Source organism: Oncorhynchus masou, chromosome 1, assembly GCF_036934945.1.
Source record: "Oncorhynchus masou masou isolate Uvic2021 chromosome 1, UVic_Omas_1.1, whole genome shotgun sequence".
In the NCBI taxonomy this organism is placed as follows: domain Eukaryota; kingdom Metazoa; phylum Chordata; class Actinopteri; order Salmoniformes; family Salmonidae; genus Oncorhynchus; species Oncorhynchus masou.
In genome coordinates this window covers 31,445,289-31,465,321 of record NC_088212.1, presented here as the reverse complement: position 1 = coordinate 31,465,321, position 20,033 = coordinate 31,445,289, and the positions used below count along the sequence as shown (strand labels likewise).

The window sequence follows — 20,033 nt, the reverse complement described above, 5'->3', positions numbered from 1 at the left end:
TCCGCCTTTGTGCAAGGAGGAGCAGGAGGAGCACTGCCAGAGCCCTGCAAAATGACCTCCAGCAGGCCACAAATGTGCGTGTCTGCTCAAACGGTCAGAAACAGACTCTATGAGGGCCCGACGTCCACAGGTGGGGATTGTGCTTACAGCCCAACACCGTGCAGGACGTTTGGCATTTGCCAGAGAACACCAAGATTGGCAAATTCGCCACTGGCGCCCTGTGCTCTTCACAGATGAAAGCAGGTTCACACTGAGCACATGTGACAGACGTGACAGTTTGGAGATGCTGTGGAGAACATTCTGCTGCCTGCAACATCCTCCAGCATGACCGGCTTGGCGGTGGGTCAGCCATGGTGTGGGGTGGTATTTCTTTGGAGGGCCGCACAGCCCTCCATGTGCTCGCCAGAGGTAGCCTGACTGCCATTAGGTACCGAGATGAGATCCTCAGACCCCTTGTGAGACCATATGCTGGTGCGGTTGGCCCTGGGTTCCTCCTAATGCAAGACATTGCTAGACATCATGTGGCTGGAGTGTGTCAGCAGTTCCTGCAAGAGGAAGGCATTGATGCTATGGACTGGCCCGCCCGTTCCCCAGACTTGAATCCAATTGAGCACATCTGGGACATCATGTCTCACTCCATCCACCAATCCCACATTGCACAACAGACTATCCAGGAGTTGGCGGATGCTTTAGTCCAGGTCTGGGAGGAGATCCCTCAGGAGACCATCCGCCATCATCAGGAGCATGCCCAGGTGTTGTAGGGAGGTCATACAGGCACGTGGAGGCCACACACTACTGAGCCTCATTTTGACTTGTTTTAAGGACATTACATCAAAGTTGGATCAGCCTGTAGTGTGGTTTTCCACTTTAATTTTGAGTGCGACTCCAAATCCAGACCTCCATGGGTTGATAAATTTGATTTCCATTGATCATTTTTGTGTGATTTTGTTGTCAGCACATTCAACTATGTAAAGAAAAAGTATTTAATAAGAATATTTAATTCATTCAGATCTAGGATGTGTTATTATAGTGTTCCCCCTTATTTTTTTGAGCAGTGTATATCAATTGACACATATTGGGGAAACAGAAACAAGATGTAGCCTACTTGCTTACTGAGATTTTGAATAGATTTGCAATGCACGAATTCGTTTTATTTTTTATTATCACGTCAAGGGCAGACAACTCAAAAAAACTAGATACATTTTGGCTTCTGACGTGTATTTCGCGCCATGCCAATCACATGCTACTAGAGTAGTGTTTAACCAATCAGGGACGCAGTAGCTAGATTTTTAAATAGTTGTTATTGTGGGCACGGTGGGTGGTGGTGACTTGGTTTCTGGTTATGCGTTTGTTTGTCAGTGTAACGTAACGAGGAACACGCGAACATTGCAAAAACTTAGAAAGCAAATTCGTGCATATACTGTCTAGTTTTTGTAGAGTTGAAATGGCGAAAGGTAAGTAGCGAAACAGGGATGTTTTGAGGAAGTTAATTTTAGTCAGTTATCCAGCGTTACTGTATCTAGCCAACGACGTTAACGTTATTTAGTACAGTCGTAGCACGTTGTGTCTCTAATTTGACAAAAGTAAGCTAGAGAGAGACGTTAAATGTATTTTATTTTGTTAAAATTGAGAAGCAACATTTGAGATGAATATATATTCATTCGTAAATGTACATTTTCAAGTAACTATTAATTTGTAGTTTTTACTAAATTGCCTCAAATTACAGAGCTAGTAACGGAGCATTGTGCAGTACAAATAATATTTGATGTATGTTGAAATGCGATCTGTCCTCATTTTATTAATATTTTTCTGTATGGTAGTTTTTGTATTTATGTGCTCTGCTCCGGTGCCCTACTTGTTTATTTTTATCCCCAATTTTTGGGAACTAACTCGCTAGCTAAAATAACCCTTGGATATGCTATTGATATGGTAGGCTATATCAAGGTCAACCTAACTAACCTCCAGACATGACTGCCTTCAAAGGGAAGAAAAACATGCGGACCACCTACAAGGAACCCCTTCAGCCCAAACAAGTCGAAAAGGAGACAAAGGAAAATAAACCAGAATTTAATGGGGTAACTTGCTATTGTGTTGGAAATATAGCACTAATACAGGCTGGTATTGGTCATCAATACTTTTCAGGTGTTCGCTAGCTAAATTACACCAGTGCATGTTGCAATACATTCACCCATTATGAAAACATTAATGTGTTGCAGGATGCAGGTAATGGTCAGACCACTTTACCAAGTTTTTGGAGTCCCAGCAAACCCAAATCTCCTCTGTGCAACAACTCAAGTTCTCTCAGCCAAGAGGAAAATGTTCCTGAGAAATTGACTATACAAACTGAGAAATCAAAGCAAGAGAAAGGTAACTCACCATTTGTTATTCCCATCCACCACCAATAATGACAATGGACTTCTACCATCTCGTTTTCTAAACCATACAATAGAGTATTGTCTGAATAAAACCTTTAAAACCCACCAGATGTCAAATAAAATAGTCTTGGTCGCTTATACGTATTTAGCATATTTTATTGCAGGTATAGCAAAATACTTGTTTTGTGTTCCTAGCTTGAACAGTGCAGTAATATCTTAATACACACATGTAAAATAAATATATCTAAATATTAGAACGAGCAGTGTGTATACACTACATGACCAAAAGTATGTGGACACCTGCTCATCGAACATCTCATTCAAAAATCATGGGCCATGAATATGGTATCCCCCCCCTTCTGCTGCACTATATACAAAAGTATGGACACCAGTACAAATGAGTGGATTTGGAAATTTCAGCCACACCTGTTGCTGACAGGTGTTTAAAATTGATCCATGCAATCTGCATAGACAAATATTGGCTGTAGAATGCCTTACTGAAGAGCTCAGTGACTTTCAATGTGGCACCATCATAGGATGCCACCTTTCCAACAAGTCAGTCCGGTCAACTGTAAGTGCTGTTATTGTGAAGTGGAAACGTCTAGGAGCAACAGCTGCTCAGCCGCATAGTGGTAGGCCACACAAGCTCACAGAGTGGGACCGCCTAGTGCTGAAGCGTGTAAAATAATAATCTGTCCTCGGTTGCAACACTCACTACTGAGTTCCAAACTAACTCTGGACGCAACATCATCACAATAACTGCTTGTCGGGAGATTCATGAAATGGGTTTCTGTGGCCGAGCAGCCGTGCACAGCCTAAGATCACCATGAGCAATGCCAAGTGTCGGTTGGAGTGGTGTAAAGCTCGCCGCCATTGAACTCTGGAATAGTGGAAACGCATTCTCTGGAGTGATGAATCGCGCTTCACCATCTCGCACTCCAACGGACGAATCTGGGTTTGGAGGATGCCAGGAGAACGCTACCTGCCCCAATGCATTGTGCCAACTAAAGTTTGGTGGAGGAATAATGGTCTGGGGCTGTTTTTCAAGGTTCAGGCTAGGTATGCCCCGTGCAGAAAGTGAGGTCCATACAGAAATGGTTTGTCGATCAGTGTGGAAGAACTTGACTGGCCTGCACAGAGCCCTGACCTCAATCCCATCAAACAACTTTGGGATGAATCGGAATGCCGACTGAGCCAGGCCTAACCGCCCAACATCCGTGCCCGACCTCACTAATGCTCTTGTGGCTGAATGGAAGCAAGTCCCTGCAGCAATGTTCCAACATCTAGTGGAAAGCCTTCCCAGAAGAGTGGAGGCTGTTATTGCAGCAAAGGGGGGACCAACTCCATATTAACACTTACTTTGGCTGCCTTTCCTTCCAGTTCTCTGCTGCCAATGACTGGAACGAATTGTAAAAATCACTTAAGCTGGAGACATATTTCCCTCTAACTTTAAGCATCAGCTGTCAGAGCAGCTTACCGGTCACTGTACCTGTACACCACCAATCTGTAAATAGCACACCCAACTACCTGATCCCCCACATTATTTATTTTATTGCTATTTTGCACCCCAGTGTCTCACTCCAGTGTTAATGCTAAATTGTAATTATTTTGCCTCTCTGGCCTATTTATTGTTGTACCTCCCTACTCTAATAAATTTGCACACACTGTACATAGATTTTTTTCTATTGTGTTATTGACTGTAGGTTTAACTTTTTTTTTTTTTTTTTTTTTGCTTTGCTTTATCTTGGCCAGGTCACAGTTGTAAAAGAGAACTTGTTCTCAACTGGCCTAACTGGTTAAATGAAGGTGAAATATAACAATTTGAATGCCCATGATTATGGAATGAGATGTTCGAGCAGGTGTCCACACACTTTTGGTCGTGTGATGGGATGAATAGACTATAGGGCTAGAATATGTAGTATATGTACAGCAGTAGTTATAGGATGGGCCTTGACTAGAATATAGTATATACATATGAAGTGGGTAAAACAGTATGTAAACATTATTTAATGTGACCAGTGTTCCATGACTATGTACATAGGGCAACAGCCTTTACGGTGCATGGTAGTGTAACCGGGTGGTAGCTGTCTAGTGACAGAAGTTCAGGGCAGGGGCCAACTAGTGGTGACTTTAACAGTAATGGCCTTGAGAGAAGCTGTTTTTCAGTGTCTTGGTTCCAGCTTTGCTGTATGTGTACTGATCTCGCCTTCTGGATTGTAGCGGGGTGAACAGGCTATGGCTCGGGTGGCTGAGGTCCTTTATCTTCTTGGCCTTCCTGTGACAGCGGGTGCTGTCGATGTCGTCCTGGAGGGCAGAAGTTTGTGGGTCTATGGGCCAAGCCAAATTTCTTTAGCCTCCTGAGGTTGAAGAGCAGCTGGTGCACCTTCACCACCACCCTGTCTGGGTGGACCATTTCAGATTGTCAGTGATGTGTACACTGAGGAACTTGAAGCTTTTCACCTTCTCCGCTGCAGCCACGTCGATGGCGCCGTGCGGTCTCCTGAAGTCCACGATCAGCTGTTTTGTTGAGGGAGAGGTTATTTTCATGGCACCACTCTGCCAGGGACTTCACCATTGTCATTGGTAATTAGGCTTTCCACTGTTGTGTCGTCTGCAAACTTGATTGAGTTGGAAATGTCGTGTGTGGCCATGCAGTGATGGGTGTACAGGAGGGGGTGGAGTATACACCCTTGTGGGTTCCTCCTGTTGAGGATCAGCGTAGTGGTGCTGTTACCTACCTTCACCTGAGGGGCAGCCCATCAGGAAGTCCAGGACCCAGTTGCACAGGGCGGAGTTCATACCCAGGACCTCGAGCCATGCAACAATTGCGCTCTATATGTTTTGGTTACCTCTAAATTATTTGTTAGTCAGGAGATCGGCGTTAAGTGACCTTCAGAATAATTTCCTGTGTGTGAATAGCAGCAGTGTCCACTGATCAATGTCTTATGACACAACTAATTGTTTATTTAGGCAGTATGTTTTGCTTATGTAACCAGGTCTGATGTACATTGTGCTTCATCCCCAAACTATTCTATTCAGTGAGACAGAATCAAGTTCACTCTCAAGCTGGTGTGTCTCGGCAAGAGGAGAATAAAGTGAGGACCTGCTTGGCTCCTCGAACCAGAGAAACAACTACCTTGAAGGTCGATGAGGATCCTAAATCGCACCCCAACCCAGGGCTTGCGCTAGATGTCCCCATGCCCAAATCTAAGGGGGGGGCTAGTCAAAAAGTCAAAAAGTAAGTAATGCTGACACGTCAATACAACATTTTGTTTAACTGGAGAACAGTATTTGTTGGTCATGCCAGCGCTTCATGACCAGATCATCTGACCATTGGCGCATACACTTTTTCAGAATGGAATAATGTATTCTCTTTTCATCCAGAGCACAAGGCAGTGTTGTCCAAAACAGGAAGGTCACAGATTATTATCCGATTAGACGGAGTTCCAGGAAAAGCAAAGCTGAATTGAAGGTCAGTATATAATGCCAAAGTGAGTTGTGCTTCAGGATCAACTATACTACCCCCCCCCCCCCCTCCCAAAAAAAAAAGTATTGCTCAGAATTGAATGTGTAGTAAATGGATGCCTCTTGAACACTTAACTTCCTACAATGATTTTAGTCAGAACAGGACATCCATTCATCTAGTGTGGTGGTTTTTAGTTGTTTTTTTTACAATGTAATTCTCAGGTCAAGATTTAAGCAAATGCTCTCAATTCTAGTAGTAGCAGCTTGAACTAGTTAATGTTGAAGAACATGGTTATGAATAAGTAGCCTAGGCTACATCTAATAGCTGTATTACATACATGAACTCAGACCTGGCTGATCAGGGATTGTCTTCTGTGGAATTCATAATTGTTGGCCAGGTTTAAATGTTTTCTCCTTATTGTAAACCCTCCAATTTGAACTTGGGAGAGCATCATTTAGAACGGCTGAAGCTTAGACTACTTGTATGTTCACTCAATTGTTAAACTTGTAGAGCATTGATCCTTCCTTTACAATCAAAGCATAGTATGCCTGTAAATGTAACCTTTATTTAACTGGTCAAGTCAGTTATGAACAAATTCTTATTTGCAATCACTGCCTACCCTGGCTAAACCTGGATGATGCTGAACAATTGTGCGCCGCCCAATCCGGCGTAATTGTGCGCCGGACTCCCAATCACGGCCGGATGTGATAAAGCCTGGATTCGAACGAGGGACTGTAGTGACACCCCTTGCACTGAGATGCAGTGTCTTGAACCGCTGCGCCACTCGGGAGCAACACAATGCGCTGCTTTTAAAATGGACAAATCTTTCTTTAGGGTCTAATTTGAGTAAATTCAAACTACAGAGTCATGTTTTTAATTGTTTGACAGCCTTAATGAGTCACTTTAATTACTCATTAAAAACCACACTCTGCCAACAGAACGAAGAACACCGACAGCTTGATGACCTGATAAAACATGGAGTTGAAGAAGGACTGCAGGTTGGTTTTGAAATGAAAGTCATATTTTACTGACCCTGATCATCTGAACCTGGAATTTGATTTTTACTTACTTAAACCCCAATTAGGTAAAAAATATAGAGGGGAAGGGAAGAGGAGTGTTTGCTGTCAGATGTTTCAAGAAGGGTCAGTTTGTAATTGAGTATCATGGAGACTTGTTGCATCTGACTGATGCCAAGAAGAGAGAGGCTCTGTATGCCCAAGACCCTGGGACTGGCTGCTACATGTACTATTTTCACTATCTCAGCAAAACCTACTGGTAAGTCATCTAAACAAACTTAATTTTCAGTTTATATTAAGTAACCCTGTCACACCAAACATTAGAAACACCTGCCTAATATTGAGTTGCACACACACAAGTGGTGTGCCTGGCACCTACTACCCTACCCCATTCAAAGGCACCTAAATCTTGTCTTGCCCATTCACCCTCCGAATGGCTTTCGTACACAATCCATGTCTCAAGGCTTAAATCATTCTTCAACCCATCTCCTCCCTGTCTACACAGAGGGGTTAAAAAAATGTGTGATTTTTGAAGTAGATCTAACAAGTGACATCTATAAGGGACCATGGTTTTCACCTGGTGTCATAGAAAGAGCAGGCGTTAATGTTTTTGTATACTCAGTGTCTGTATTGTCAGCTAGCTCATGGATGTTTTCAAATCTTTAATTTCCTCTGCAGTGTTGATGCTACAAAAGAATCAACTCGCCTGGGAAGGCTGCTAAACCACAGTAAAAATGGCAACTGCCAGACCAAGCTCCATGACATGGATGGAATACCTCATCTCATACTGGTGGCTTCAAGGGACATTGAGGCAGAGGAAGAGCTGGTTTATGACTACGGTGACCGTAGCAAGGAATCAATATGTGCTCACCCATGGCTCAAATACTGATGTTCCACCAGAGTATTCTCAAGAGAATGACTAGGTGCATTAATTTCTTCAAAAAGAGAACCTGTTCTCTTTTTGTTTTTTAAAAATCCATTCCATTGGCCATAAAGTGCAAACTGCTTTCCGGTGAGACAAATTAAGTGTGCCTGTTTGGGCAAAACGGTGGCAGTATGAACAAGGTGGAGGACAACCTTTTTTAAGATGGCACATGGGTTGAATTTGTTTTTAAAACTATCAATGTATTTCTGGATTTGGATGGAGTGTAATACATATTTAGGCCAGTGTGTCCATGATGTGTGAAATATATTTAACATACTAGCTATTGTTTTTATGTTTCTTTTATATAAGTGCTTAATTTATCAAGCTATGTATGGTTCTAGTTGACGCAACAATATGTTGCATAGGAGTGTCAATGCTCTCCTGGCTTCGGGGAGAACAGCTTATACTTGATTTGAAAATGTAGCTTTTGTTGCAATAAGTGAAACACCCAAATGAATTTTGAATCAAATCTAAGTTGCTCTTTTTGAACATAAATGAACTGTGTACATAGACAAATCTTTTCATAAATCTGGCTAGCATGGAAGCTCATTTTGCAAAGCATAGAAAGGCAAGCTTATTAATATTCAGACGTGCAACAGTCCAGCATCCTTGTATGAGTATTTCACAACGTGCAACAGATTAAATATTTGCTGTGATTTTATAACCGTAATATTTCAAATTGCTTTCTTTACAGCTGCTCTATTGTTTGAGGTCAAATGGTAGTTCAAAAGCTCTTTGCGCTAGTATAAAAGTTAAGTTCAATCACTCAGTAAATAGCAAAGAAAATGTCTAGAACTTGCATTTAAAAAATTCAGGGTGAACAAATTGTCAACTCTTTTTATATAGGCTCCTGTGTAGTGCCACTATTGTCAGCCCCCCCCAGCCTAAATGTGTCATGTCAGAAACTCTACATGGTGTCAAGCGTTCCACAGGGGTGCTGGCACATTGACTCCAATGCTTTCCACAGTTGTCAAGTTGGGTGGATGTCCTTTCGGTGGTGGACTGTTCTTGATATAAATGAGAAATTGAGTGTGGGGGAAAACTAGCAGCGTTGCAATTCTTTGACACAAATCGGTGTGCTTGGCACCTAATACCATACACTGTTCAACGGTACTGGTCTTGCCCAGTCACTCTCTGAATGGTACACATGCAAAATCCATGTCTCAGGGTTTAACAATCCTTTAACCTGTCTCCTCCCCTTATCTACACTGATTAAGTGGATTTAACAAGTGACACTTATAAGGGATCATAGCTTTCACCTAGTCAGTCTCGTGGTAAGAGCAGGTGTTAATGTTTTGTATACTCCGTGTACATAAGAAAATCCTATTTGCTAAAACATTCCAATGGCAGAGTACTCATGTAGTCGTCCGAGGTCCTGTCTCTACTGGGGCTACTGTTGTAACCCCTGGCTTGAATGTTGGTCTTTGCAAGGTTCCATCTGTCCATCCAGAGTTGGAACCAAGTAGTGATGAATATTCAACCAAAAAGGAATCCTCTGTTACAGCTCATTTTTGTACAAAGTTCAAGGAAACATGAGTTTGGCGTGCATCTACCATGTTATTCTACCTAAAGTGCAGAAATAGGAATTTTCCCTTAACTATTAATGACATGACATCTATAAAAACAATGCCGAGATACTTTTAAAAGGCTTAATTATTCTAGAGTTTAAAATGCCATTCCATTAAAAAAGTTAAATTATCCTAGTACAAAGGAAGCATAGGAAAAACGTGTGCATAAAAATGTTTGGTTTATCGTTTGTTATTGCTTTAGGTCCTTCTCACACCGTTTGTCCTCATTTCCGCCTGAATGAAAACCTACAAATAAAGACATTAGTTCAGAATGCATTTGAGAAAGCTTGCTCTGCAATTTGTTTTTGCCAACACAATTTAGGTCCCTAGAAGTTACTGGTCTTTACAAAGGAGGTGAAGGGGGAGTGCAGACCATAACAATGCTGACCACAACAGCCAAGCTGGCCTTGAAGTGGTCAGCAACAGTTTGATCTGCTTTCTCTCTTCATTCAATCACACAGCATCAGCACAAACAGCCCGCAGGTCATAAGGTAGAGATGGACTGTGAAAACAAACTACCCCTGGTTGTCTGCCCTGCGATACCATGATGAATGTCTCTGAAATACTTCATGTTTTTTCAGTGTAAATCAACCTCTTCAAACTACATGCTTTTCACACACTTCACTATGGATGTTAAATAGTTATGCAAAGTTCATTGCTTACAGCTTTCTGATGGTATTTTCCTCTTTTGGTTCCTCTTCTTTAGTCTCATCTGTTGTGTTAGGAACCGAAGGGGATGGAAATTCCAGGTCAGCCTTTACCATGGCATGCTTGCCCTGTGAGTGCATCCCACTGCAAGTACAGAGCACTTCATTAAAAGGGGAACAGCAGCAAATTTAGGGAATTTGTCTAACTGCCTAAACTTCTCTGAATTAGTGTTGGACTGTCTCAGTGCCCCTCCTCTGAGGAATACAGCAAATCTACTGACAGTAATTACATTCTCTCAGCGAACATACACTGAACAAAAATATAAATGCAACATGTAAAGTGCTGAAATAAAAGATCCCAGAAATGTTCCGCACGCACTAAAAGCTTATTTCTCTCAATTTGTTTAAATCCCTATTAGTGAGCATTTCTCCTTTGCCAAGATAATCCATCCACCTGCCAAGTGTGGCATATCAAGAAGCTGATGAGACAGCATGATCATTACACAGGTGAACCTTGTGCTGGGAACAAAAGGCCGCTCTAAAATGTGCACAAGTGCCACAAGTGTCTCAAGTTGAGGGAGCATGCAAATGGCATGCTGAATGCAGGAATGTCCATCAGAGCTGTTGCCAGAGAATTGAATGTTCATTTCGCTACCATAAGCCACCTTCAATGTTGTTTTAGAGAATTTGTCAGTGAGTCCAACCGGCCTCACAACTGCAGCCCAAATGTAACCACGCCAGCCCAGGACCTCCACATCTGGATTCTTCACCTGCAGGAATGTCTGAGACCAGCCACCCGGACAGCTGACAACTGGGTTTGTACAACCTAAGAATTTCTGCACAAACTGTCAAATCGTCTCAAGGATGCTCATCTGCGTGCTCGTCGTCCTCACCAGTGTCTTGACCTGACTGCAGTTCACCGTCATAACCGACTTCAGTGGGCAAATGCTTACCTTCGATGGCCACTGGCATGCTCGAGAAGTGTACTCTTTACGGATTAATCCCGGTTTCAACTGTACCGGGCAGGTGGCAGACAGCATGTATGGCGTCATTTGGGCGAGTGGGTTGCTGATGTCTACGTTGTGAACAGACTGCCCCATGGTGTCAATGGGGTTATGGTATTGGCAGGCATAAGCTACGGACAATGAACACAATTGCATTTTATTGATGGCAATTTGAATGCAGAGATACCGTGACGAGATCCTGAGACCCATTGTCGTGCCTTTCATCCGCCGCAATCACCTCATGTTTCAGCATGTTGATGCATCGCCCCATGTCACGCAGAACTGTACAGAATTTCTAGAAGCTGAAAATGTCCCAGTTCTTCCATGGCCTGCATACTCACCAGACATGTCACAGATTGAGCATGTTTGTGATTCTTTGTATCGACGTGTACGACAGCGTTTTCCAGTTCCCTCCAAAATCCAGCAACTTCACACAGCCATTGAAGAGTGGGGCCTAAATAATTTAATTAAATTGACTGATTTCCTTATGAACTGTAACTAAGTAAAATCTTGAAATTGTTGCATATTGCATTTTTTTGTTGAGTGTAAATTCGGGAAGCCTAATCGATTAAGATACCACAAACATTTACGGGTTCACAACTTTTGACCTTTTCTGAGATCTCTGCCAAGCAAGAGGGGAACAGCAGCCCATAGGTCTATTGCGCATACAACAACACACGAATGAGGGAACTCTTAAAACAACACTGTCACTGGCAGTTTTCAAAATACATCAGACTTTACCACATCATCCAACAAGCCTTTTAATATAAGAGTATTGTCAGAAGCCATTTCTTTCAATGCCTTTCGCTATAGCCTAAACCAAGCAGAAAATGCACAAGACCTGATGACACAACACACAACTTTCACTTGAGAAATGTATACTGAAGCAAACATTTCACCCACTTTTTTAGATAAGAATATATCTGCATACCTTTCTGTCATGTCAAACATCTGCTTGTCTTCATAATTGTTCACTCACGTAGCCTATTATGGGGTAGCAAATCTAGTCCAGTTTCTACACCAGGGATGAGCAACTGATGGTGGTGGGGGCCACAAAAAATCTGAATGTATCAGTGGGCCGCAGTGGCTCACAGGTCTGAGTACCCACATCCATACCCACACGTGCGGTCAGAACCGGCCCTAGCCTTTTGGGGGCCTTAAGTGAAATTTAGTTTTGGGGTCTCCCCTCCACCTTGCGAGCAAAACAGTTTAGCGGCCTTCCTCTCCACAGTGTTTTAAAGTTTAATTTCCTGCAAATCTATTTAGCAATTTTATAACTCATTCCATGCAATTCTATACATTTGGCTCAGGGAGATCGTTCAAGATTGACTTCGAAATTGGATGTCTTTCCATGTCCTGAGGACGTCAGGAACTTCAATTAAAACCGGCCACTAGGGGCAACTGTGTGCTATTACCATCAAGTATGCTTGGGTTTGTTACGAGGATGGCAGATGGGTGTAATCCCATGACTCTGGATCAGAAAGTTGGGTGTAAAGTCAGACACTTTAAAAAAACAAACATTTTTTTATCCCCTATCCCAACCCTTACCTTAACCATTCGTGAATGAGTGCATAAACTTAACTTCAAAAGTTGACCTTGGAGAAATGGAATGATACAGAGCAGCAGCTTCGAAATTTGATGTTTGGAGAAATGGAACGATGCAGAGCAGCAGGAGCAACCCAGGGTGTCAAAAACACTTTAAAATCTGACGTTTGGAGAAACGTGAGATTGTGAGAGCTTGCTAATTTTGCCATAGGGTGGAGAGAAATGTTTGCAGTTTTTAATATGATATCTGAGTGATTGACTAACAAAGTCAATGGGGGCCCCCCAGTAAGTAATTCGACCATGATTACTACAAGTTTTCGTAGTCTAGCAGCCAGCTAACTTATCAATCTAAAAAATGTTAGCTGACATGGGCTAATTGAGTGACAGTCAGCAGAAAAACTGCTGATGCACAACCAAATTTCAAAATTGCACCTTGTGTATTCTACTGTTCTAACTCTCAACCTGACTGAGTAAATTTGTTTGTCTTGTTAAATTGATCCGTGGGCCTACAAAAGCTGCCAGTTGCCCATCCCTGTTCTAGACAGACATACAAAGTAAATTGAAAGCAGGTGAGGGGTTCTGTTATGGCTGTGTGGGGCATTTCCCTGAAAGGTCCAGTAGGTCCAATAAACCCCTTAGAGAGCAAGGTAAAAGCCAATAAATACACAGCCCTTCTGAGTGATTACCTTCAACCTATGGTGAAATATTTATATCCTGATGGGAGTGTTCTCTTCCAATGACAATGACCCACTGAATTGTCACTGAATGGTTTTATGAAAGTTCTAACTGTGTAAGCCATATGCCATGGCCTTCTCAGTCACCAACTCTATACTTTGTATCCTTCATTTACTCAAGTGTTTCCTTTATTTTGGAAACTGTATATCTGTCTCGAAGCTGGGCTAGATTATCCCATAGTAGGCTATGCGAGTGAAAGTTTATGAAGACAAAAGCTGTGGAATTATTAGACTTTCTTATATAAAAAGGTGGGTGAAATGTTTGCTTCAGTATACATTTCCCAAGCACTAAAGACTCTGGCATTTTCTGATTGGTTTAGGCTACAGAGAAAAGCCTTGAAAGAAAAAAATGGTTTCTGACAATTATGCCTATAGTAAAAAGCTTGCTTTGTTGGGTGAAGATTTTTTCAAAATACAATCACACAAAATGTATATGTCATATCTCACAATTGATTGTGCTTTGGTATGTTCGCTGTAACAGAACGTTTAGATTTGCTGTATTCCACAAAGTTACATCTAACTTTGATCTAGCCCTACCTCACTCTCCCTGAGTGAGGTACACACTTTGACAGCCAGTCCAACACTTAAGTCATAGGTTTAGGCACTTCATAGACATGTGTAAATGTTGGTTGGGGGGACTGGTCAGGCCTGGCTCTGTATTCTACCTCTTGAAGAGCTGCAACTCTTCCTGGGCCACCAATAGCTGTGCCTTGAGCTGGTTCCTCTCCTGAAGCACCTCCTTCAGCTCCTGCATTGTGAAGCGTGGTCTGTTGGGATCTTTCATGTCTACCACCAGTTTGTTTGGTCCTAGTGTTTGCTGAGAGAAGATATTGATTAAAGGGATAAACTCATAACAAAAATGAGTCCACACAACTGTGTTGCAAAGTAGAGTGTATAGCAACCCAGTGAAACGTAAGACGACCTTTACATACCCTGACAGAACCTAGTCCAGTTAGACATGAATGACCACGTTATGGGAAATGAAATTTATCGATTCTGTCCACAACTGTTAAAGATTCCTGGTCTGAAAACATCAAACTCACCTCTTCCTGACCGACAGAACTTTCTCTCACGATTCTATCCAGTTCACTTTTCAAGTTGTCTCGTTCCATTTTCAACTCCTCCAGCGATAGGTTGTGCTTATTCACTAACGTTTCAAACATCTCCAAAACACGCACAATTTTGAATTGCAAATCTGAGACTTCCTCACCTGTACTAATTATTTTCAACAAATCTCTGCCAATGACGTATGAAATGTCATAAACATCTTCCACTGTCAGCTCAAATGCGTCCTTCTCGAACGCAGAAGCGGGTGAGGACTTGGACTCGTTCAACTCTTCCATGTCTGGTGTTCCAAAAACGCACCAAATTGAGTTGAAAGAAACACGAGTTTGTTTTCTCAACCGGTGGGACCGATTTCTCAAATCCACCCTTATGACATTTAACATAGAATAAACGTATGAACTGTAATATATGTAGTTCCATGCGAGCTACAGTAGCCACTTCAAGTTAGTAACTGAATGGACCATCCTCTTTGAAAATGTTTAATGGTTGACCACAGTATAGTGACATACAAATAAGCCAATAGCGATAGCCTGTTCCGCCACTTGTAACAAGAGAGCAACGTTTCCATGGCGACCGTGAAGCCATGCGCATAATCGGGTAAACAGCACGTGATGTTTCCCCGTTATTTTCAACTTTGTACTTGGAATTTAAATGTCTGAAGTTAGATTGACATTCCGTCAATCAGGGGGCCTTGTGGGCATCAGAAAGCTTTCAGGAATCCCTGAAAAAGCAGCGATAAAACCATCAGAATTAACAAGGCAAACAAATATGCTAGAACTGACAGGCATTAAAACATTGTGAAATTTTATGTTTGAGTGTCCAACAATTGAGCAAACACTGAGAACAGGTTGAAAACAACATCTATTGGAAAAAATAGCCTGTGATCATAGTCACATCACATTAAAAACACTGTGCAATTTTATATTTTGAGAGTCGAAAATTGAGCAAACATTGAAAACTGTGTTGAAAAATATACACATCACAGGTAGTCAGAAATATGCCAGCTTGTAATACAGTCTACTTACTGCTAGTATAAAGCACCATATTTGTACAACAAAACATTTATTCAAAAGGCATGGGATATCTCAGATAGCACATTCTTCTCTCCAGAATTAATTTTTCATTGTCCCATCAGGACAACTTTGTCCTGACAATCGCACTTGGCATAATGCTCTTTATGACTTTCTTCATAGGTTCATCTTACTCACTTTAGGCCTCAAAACACCAAGCTCTCCTGTCAAACTACGCCCTGAATATGAGTCATCTGACTATCCCAGCCTGAGCACATATTTTTGGTACTGTATTCAACCAGTACTCCAATATTTCACCCTCTGGCGCTCCCCTACACCCTCTGGTGGTAACTGGCTGTTGGACATTCCCATGACAATTGTTGGTGCAAGGACCATAAGCCCATTCTTGTACTGTTTGTACTAGGAGACCACCGGCATGGGACATTATAGGTCCCAGCTAATGAATGCTTCAGTGCCTCCTGAGCCTGCTTCGTGTGCAAATAATCTCCTCTCTTCCACATATCTGGCACCTCTGGTCGCCTCATGTCTCCGGAGAAGATGCTTATCCTGGAGAGGTGCAATGAGAGAAATTAAAAACTCAGGTTACACCCTGACAATAAATGTCCTAGCCATGCCAATACTACTACTGAGATCAATAGCAATACTTTGGTTACACTTAAGATTGTTCATGAAGTGAGAACAATGAGTTCTCCAGGGAGGACATCATGCATGTGGATTTGTGGCTTGTGGCACATGTGGCCTTCTAAAATGAATGGAAGATGGAGGTAGTAATAGTGAGTTGCTTGATTAGTATGTTGGCAAAGGAGGTGAAAGTATTAATGATCATGGCATTTATTATGATGAGCTGATTAAAGATCTGAATTAAGATCTACACATTATCAGCCAATAAGAATACTCCCACCACACATCATGCAAACATGATCACAAGGAAGTATTGCATTTCAGATTACATGTGGTACTGTGCTTTGGTACAGTGGAGGTGCTTGGCTCAAGAACAATGACATCAAAAAATGAGAGAAAATACAATTAAAGTTCATACAAAGGACATAATATTCTGATTGGCTGTAACGTTGGATCGTCTGCAATCAACCCTGCTGCTACCATCGGCATTAGTGCAGTGAATATCCTGTCCAAAGAAGCACAGACGGGGACATAAGTGAAATGACTATTGAGAGTTGTGGTGTAATGTGACTTCTTTTCAGCACTCAGGTTGGCGAGGTAGGCGAGCCAGACCAAGACGAAGTAAGCTACTCAAATAATCATTATCATCCATCACAATTTGTTTGTGGAGTGAGGTAATTTGTCTCCCCTTCATGAACTTTACAATAATGTTTTATTTACATTCATGAAATGATTATGATAGTTGAAAAATGTCATGTCACAGAAGGGTGCTGAAACGTCATCCCTTCGTCCTGCTACAGGTTCACCCCAAAAAGCATTGTGGAAACCAAGTTTGTTTTATTGGTCAGTAACCACGTTTCCATCCACAGTTTTTATGCGAGTAGTCATAAAATACAACGACAACTGTGATGGAAACAGGAAGTTTCGGTACAATTTTATAAATGCACACACAAAATATGTTATTTCAACATAGTAGGATATTTTTGTTGGTAAAATTAAGTGCAAAATGCAAGAAATTGTGGTGGAAATGCCATTTATGCACAAATATTGATATAATCAATATATAATAATATTGATATAATAACCATCATATCGAAGTACATTTGGAGTCACGAGATGATATGGCATATGGTCCTCCTTTTAAACTACAGATTAAATAGATTATGATTAATATGACAGGGTGGTGGAAGTGCATGGTGATGAGTTTGATGCTATTTTCCAATAGATATCGAGGGTCTTATTCTGGTGACATGATTGTTGCACGACTGCCGTTTGGAAAATACAAATATTATCCATCATAATCTCATCATGTAGACTAGCCTACCCGCACTGTATCTGCAAACTGTTGGCTAGAGCTCATGTGCCAAGACCAGAGTAGACATGTTCTATTTAACACAACAGTTTTTGTGACAAAACTATTGGTAGAGTTGAAAATGTGATATAAACACATTGAACTTTTGATTTGTATTCGGTACATGAAAATTTAAGCAAAAATAATAATAATCTTGTGTGCACTACGTCATCACGCACTGATTTTTATCGGCAATAAGTCAGTTTGATGGAAACACCATTGTTGGGTGTGGACATCCCATGATGTAAATCTGAAAAGGTCTCTTTCCATTTTTTGGATATGGCTCACCAGCTTACAATCGAAAGAGCAAGTGAAGACTGGTAACCCACCCAAATGGCTGTGACCTGGGGTTTTGGCCTGCTTGTTCCAGTGGGCCTCAAGGTTTTGGGTGGCACATTAAAAGCACGGGCAGCTGCCTTAAAACCCTGCCCATTTTCAATAGCATTCAGGATATAACGAAGCGCATCTTCACCATAGCCATGTACCATGATTTGTGCTGCTACCATGTTGTGTTGCTACTATGCTGTGTTGCCATGTGATGCTGCCTTGCTATGTTGTTTTAGGTCTCTCTTTATGTAGTGTTGTGTTGCCTCTTGTCATGATGTGTGTTTTGTCCTATATTTATATTTTATTTGTTCATTTTTAATCCCAGCCCCCCTACCCGCAGGAGGCCTTTTGCCTTTTGGTAGGCCTTCATTGTAAATAAGAATTTGTTCTTAACTGACTTGCCTAGTTAAATAAAGGTAAAATAAAAATAGCCACCATAATCATATAATTTCTTGTAAACTCTCATCTAAAAATGAAATCTATTTTAGTAATCAAATCAAATTTTATTGGTCACATACACATGGTTAGCATGCAGTAATATGCAGTAATCTATAACTACCTTATACACACAAGTGTAAGGAATGAATAAGATTATGTACATAAATATATGGATGAGCGATGGCCGAATGGCATAGGCAAGATACAGTAGATGGTATAGAGAACAGTATATACATATGAGATGAGTAATGTAAGGTATGTAAACATTATATAAAGTGGCATTGTTTAAAGTGTCTAGTGATACATTTATTACATCCCATTTTTAATTGTTAAAGTGGCTAGAGATTTGAGTTAGTATGTTGGCAGCAGCCACTCAATGTTAGTGATGGCTGTTTAACAGTCTGATGGCCAATGGTGGAGAATGGTTGAGAATTGACCCCTAATCTAACTCTAACACCTATTCTGACCCTAACCTAACCCTACACCCTTCTGACCCTAACCTAACCCTATTCTAATCCTAACCGCTATTCTAACCCTAACCCGTATTCTTATCCTAACCCAGCCCCCCATTCTAACTCTGACCCCTAATCCTAATACTAGCCCTGCTAACTGGGGGCTAGTAAGCTATGCTAGCAGACATTAGCAAATGCTAAATAGCTGGCTAGCATTTATTTAACTTCATACTTTCTGTTAGTGAGGTTACTAGTTAGCTAACTGGGCGAGCCAGTGCCTAAATTACAGCTAGAAACAAATGATCAACCATCAAGGGGCGAGATGCCATTGGAGGGGGGCATCTTGCCCCTAGCATACTAGCCTGACATTTTACTACTTTACTCAAAAACAAAAACAAATCTCTCTAAACAAGTGGAGGATTTATCTTAAGGCAACCCTACATTTATATATATATAAAAAAAAAATTGATCTAATTTAATTTGATTATGTCTAAAACATTTTCTAAATTACAAAAAATGTGATCAATTTACTACTAAATTGTTTTGATGGAATGTCTTAAAAAATATTGATTAAACAGATACAATTTGTAGTTGATCAAGACTAGTAGCAGCCAGAGGAACTGTTGAAAAATGGAACTGTCTCGCCCTATAGTACCCTAATGCCCGGGAAGCCGGTGTTTGGAGGATATATTGTCAGGGGTGTTGTGGCGGGCCAGCAAACTGTGCCAATATATCCTCCAAACACCGGCTTCAAGGGCATTGTAACTTTTATACAATGAGTTACCAACATATTCAAATAATGATTTACATATTTTCATTAAAAACTTTATTATGATGAATTTATTCATACTATTTCATCCTTCCACAAGATATAGTCCTGACACAAATCTAGGGTTGCTACCCAAGCCAGCTGGTTAGTTCTATCGGTTTGGTTGCCAGAGACACGACCCAGTCGTTCAGTCTTTTTATTCTGTATCTATGGATGCTTCCAAGTCGTTCATTCTAAATATTGTCTTACTGGCTGGTAACGTTTTTATCCCTTGTTTGCTAGCTAGCCAACTATGGCTAACTTAAAGTCACGTCAAACAGCAGCTGTATTTGCATTTGTTTAAGCAGTTTTCTAGTGACATTTATTTGGATGCATCTATTAACAATGAGCTAATGAGGTGCAATTTCGCCTGGCATCGAAAATGTGCTCTCTCGTCAGGGCACTGTTGTTCAGAGGAGCTAGCCAACAACAACACAACTAACACAATCACTTAAAAACATTTTTTCACCCAACTTTATTTAACCAGGTAGGCCAGTTGAGAACAAGTTCTCAAAAAAAAGTAAATAAAATCTCCAACTTCAGCGGTTTTTGCAATTCATTCCAGTCATTGGCAGCAGAGAACTGGAAGGAAAGGCGGCCAAATGAAGTGTTGGCTTTAGGGATGACCAGTGAGATATACCTGCTGGTGCGCGTGCTATG

General features: G+C 41.3%; 2 protein-coding genes across 4 annotated transcripts; one reads left to right on the top strand and one right to left on the bottom strand.

Moving 5' to 3' along the window:
- Positions 1–1,299: 1,299 nt before the first annotated feature.
- On the top strand, positions 1,300–8,452 carry LOC135541932 (N-lysine methyltransferase KMT5A-like). 3 transcript variants are annotated; one of them, XM_064968461.1, is made up of 8 exons: positions 1,300–1,454; positions 1,984–2,075; positions 2,217–2,367; positions 5,415–5,613; positions 5,760–5,847; positions 6,780–6,839; positions 6,926–7,116; positions 7,536–8,452. In XM_064968461.1, exons 1-8 carry the CDS (start codon positions 1,445–1,447, stop codon positions 7,744–7,746), a joined length of 1,002 nt encoding a protein of 333 aa, XP_064824533.1. In that variant the 5' UTR covers positions 1,300–1,444; the 3' UTR covers positions 7,747–8,452. The 3 variants fall into 3 exon arrangements, with proteins under 3 accessions (XP_064824533.1, XP_064824516.1, XP_064824524.1); XM_064968444.1 differs by having other exon boundaries at positions 1,966–2,075; XM_064968452.1 differs by having other exon boundaries at positions 1,934–2,075.
- Positions 8,453–9,512: 1,060 nt separating this feature from the next.
- Positions 9,513–14,724, bottom strand: LOC135541950 (RILP-like protein 2). Its single transcript, XM_064968473.1, has 4 exons — positions 14,324–14,724; positions 13,946–14,097; positions 10,014–10,142; positions 9,513–9,596 (listed from the first exon to the last, which is right to left on the bottom strand). The coding sequence occupies exons 1-4, from the start codon at positions 14,621–14,623 to the stop codon at positions 9,575–9,577; spliced, it is 603 nt and encodes a 200-aa protein (XP_064824545.1). The 5' UTR covers positions 14,624–14,724; the 3' UTR covers positions 9,513–9,574.
- Positions 14,725–20,033: the final 5,309 nt, after the last annotated feature.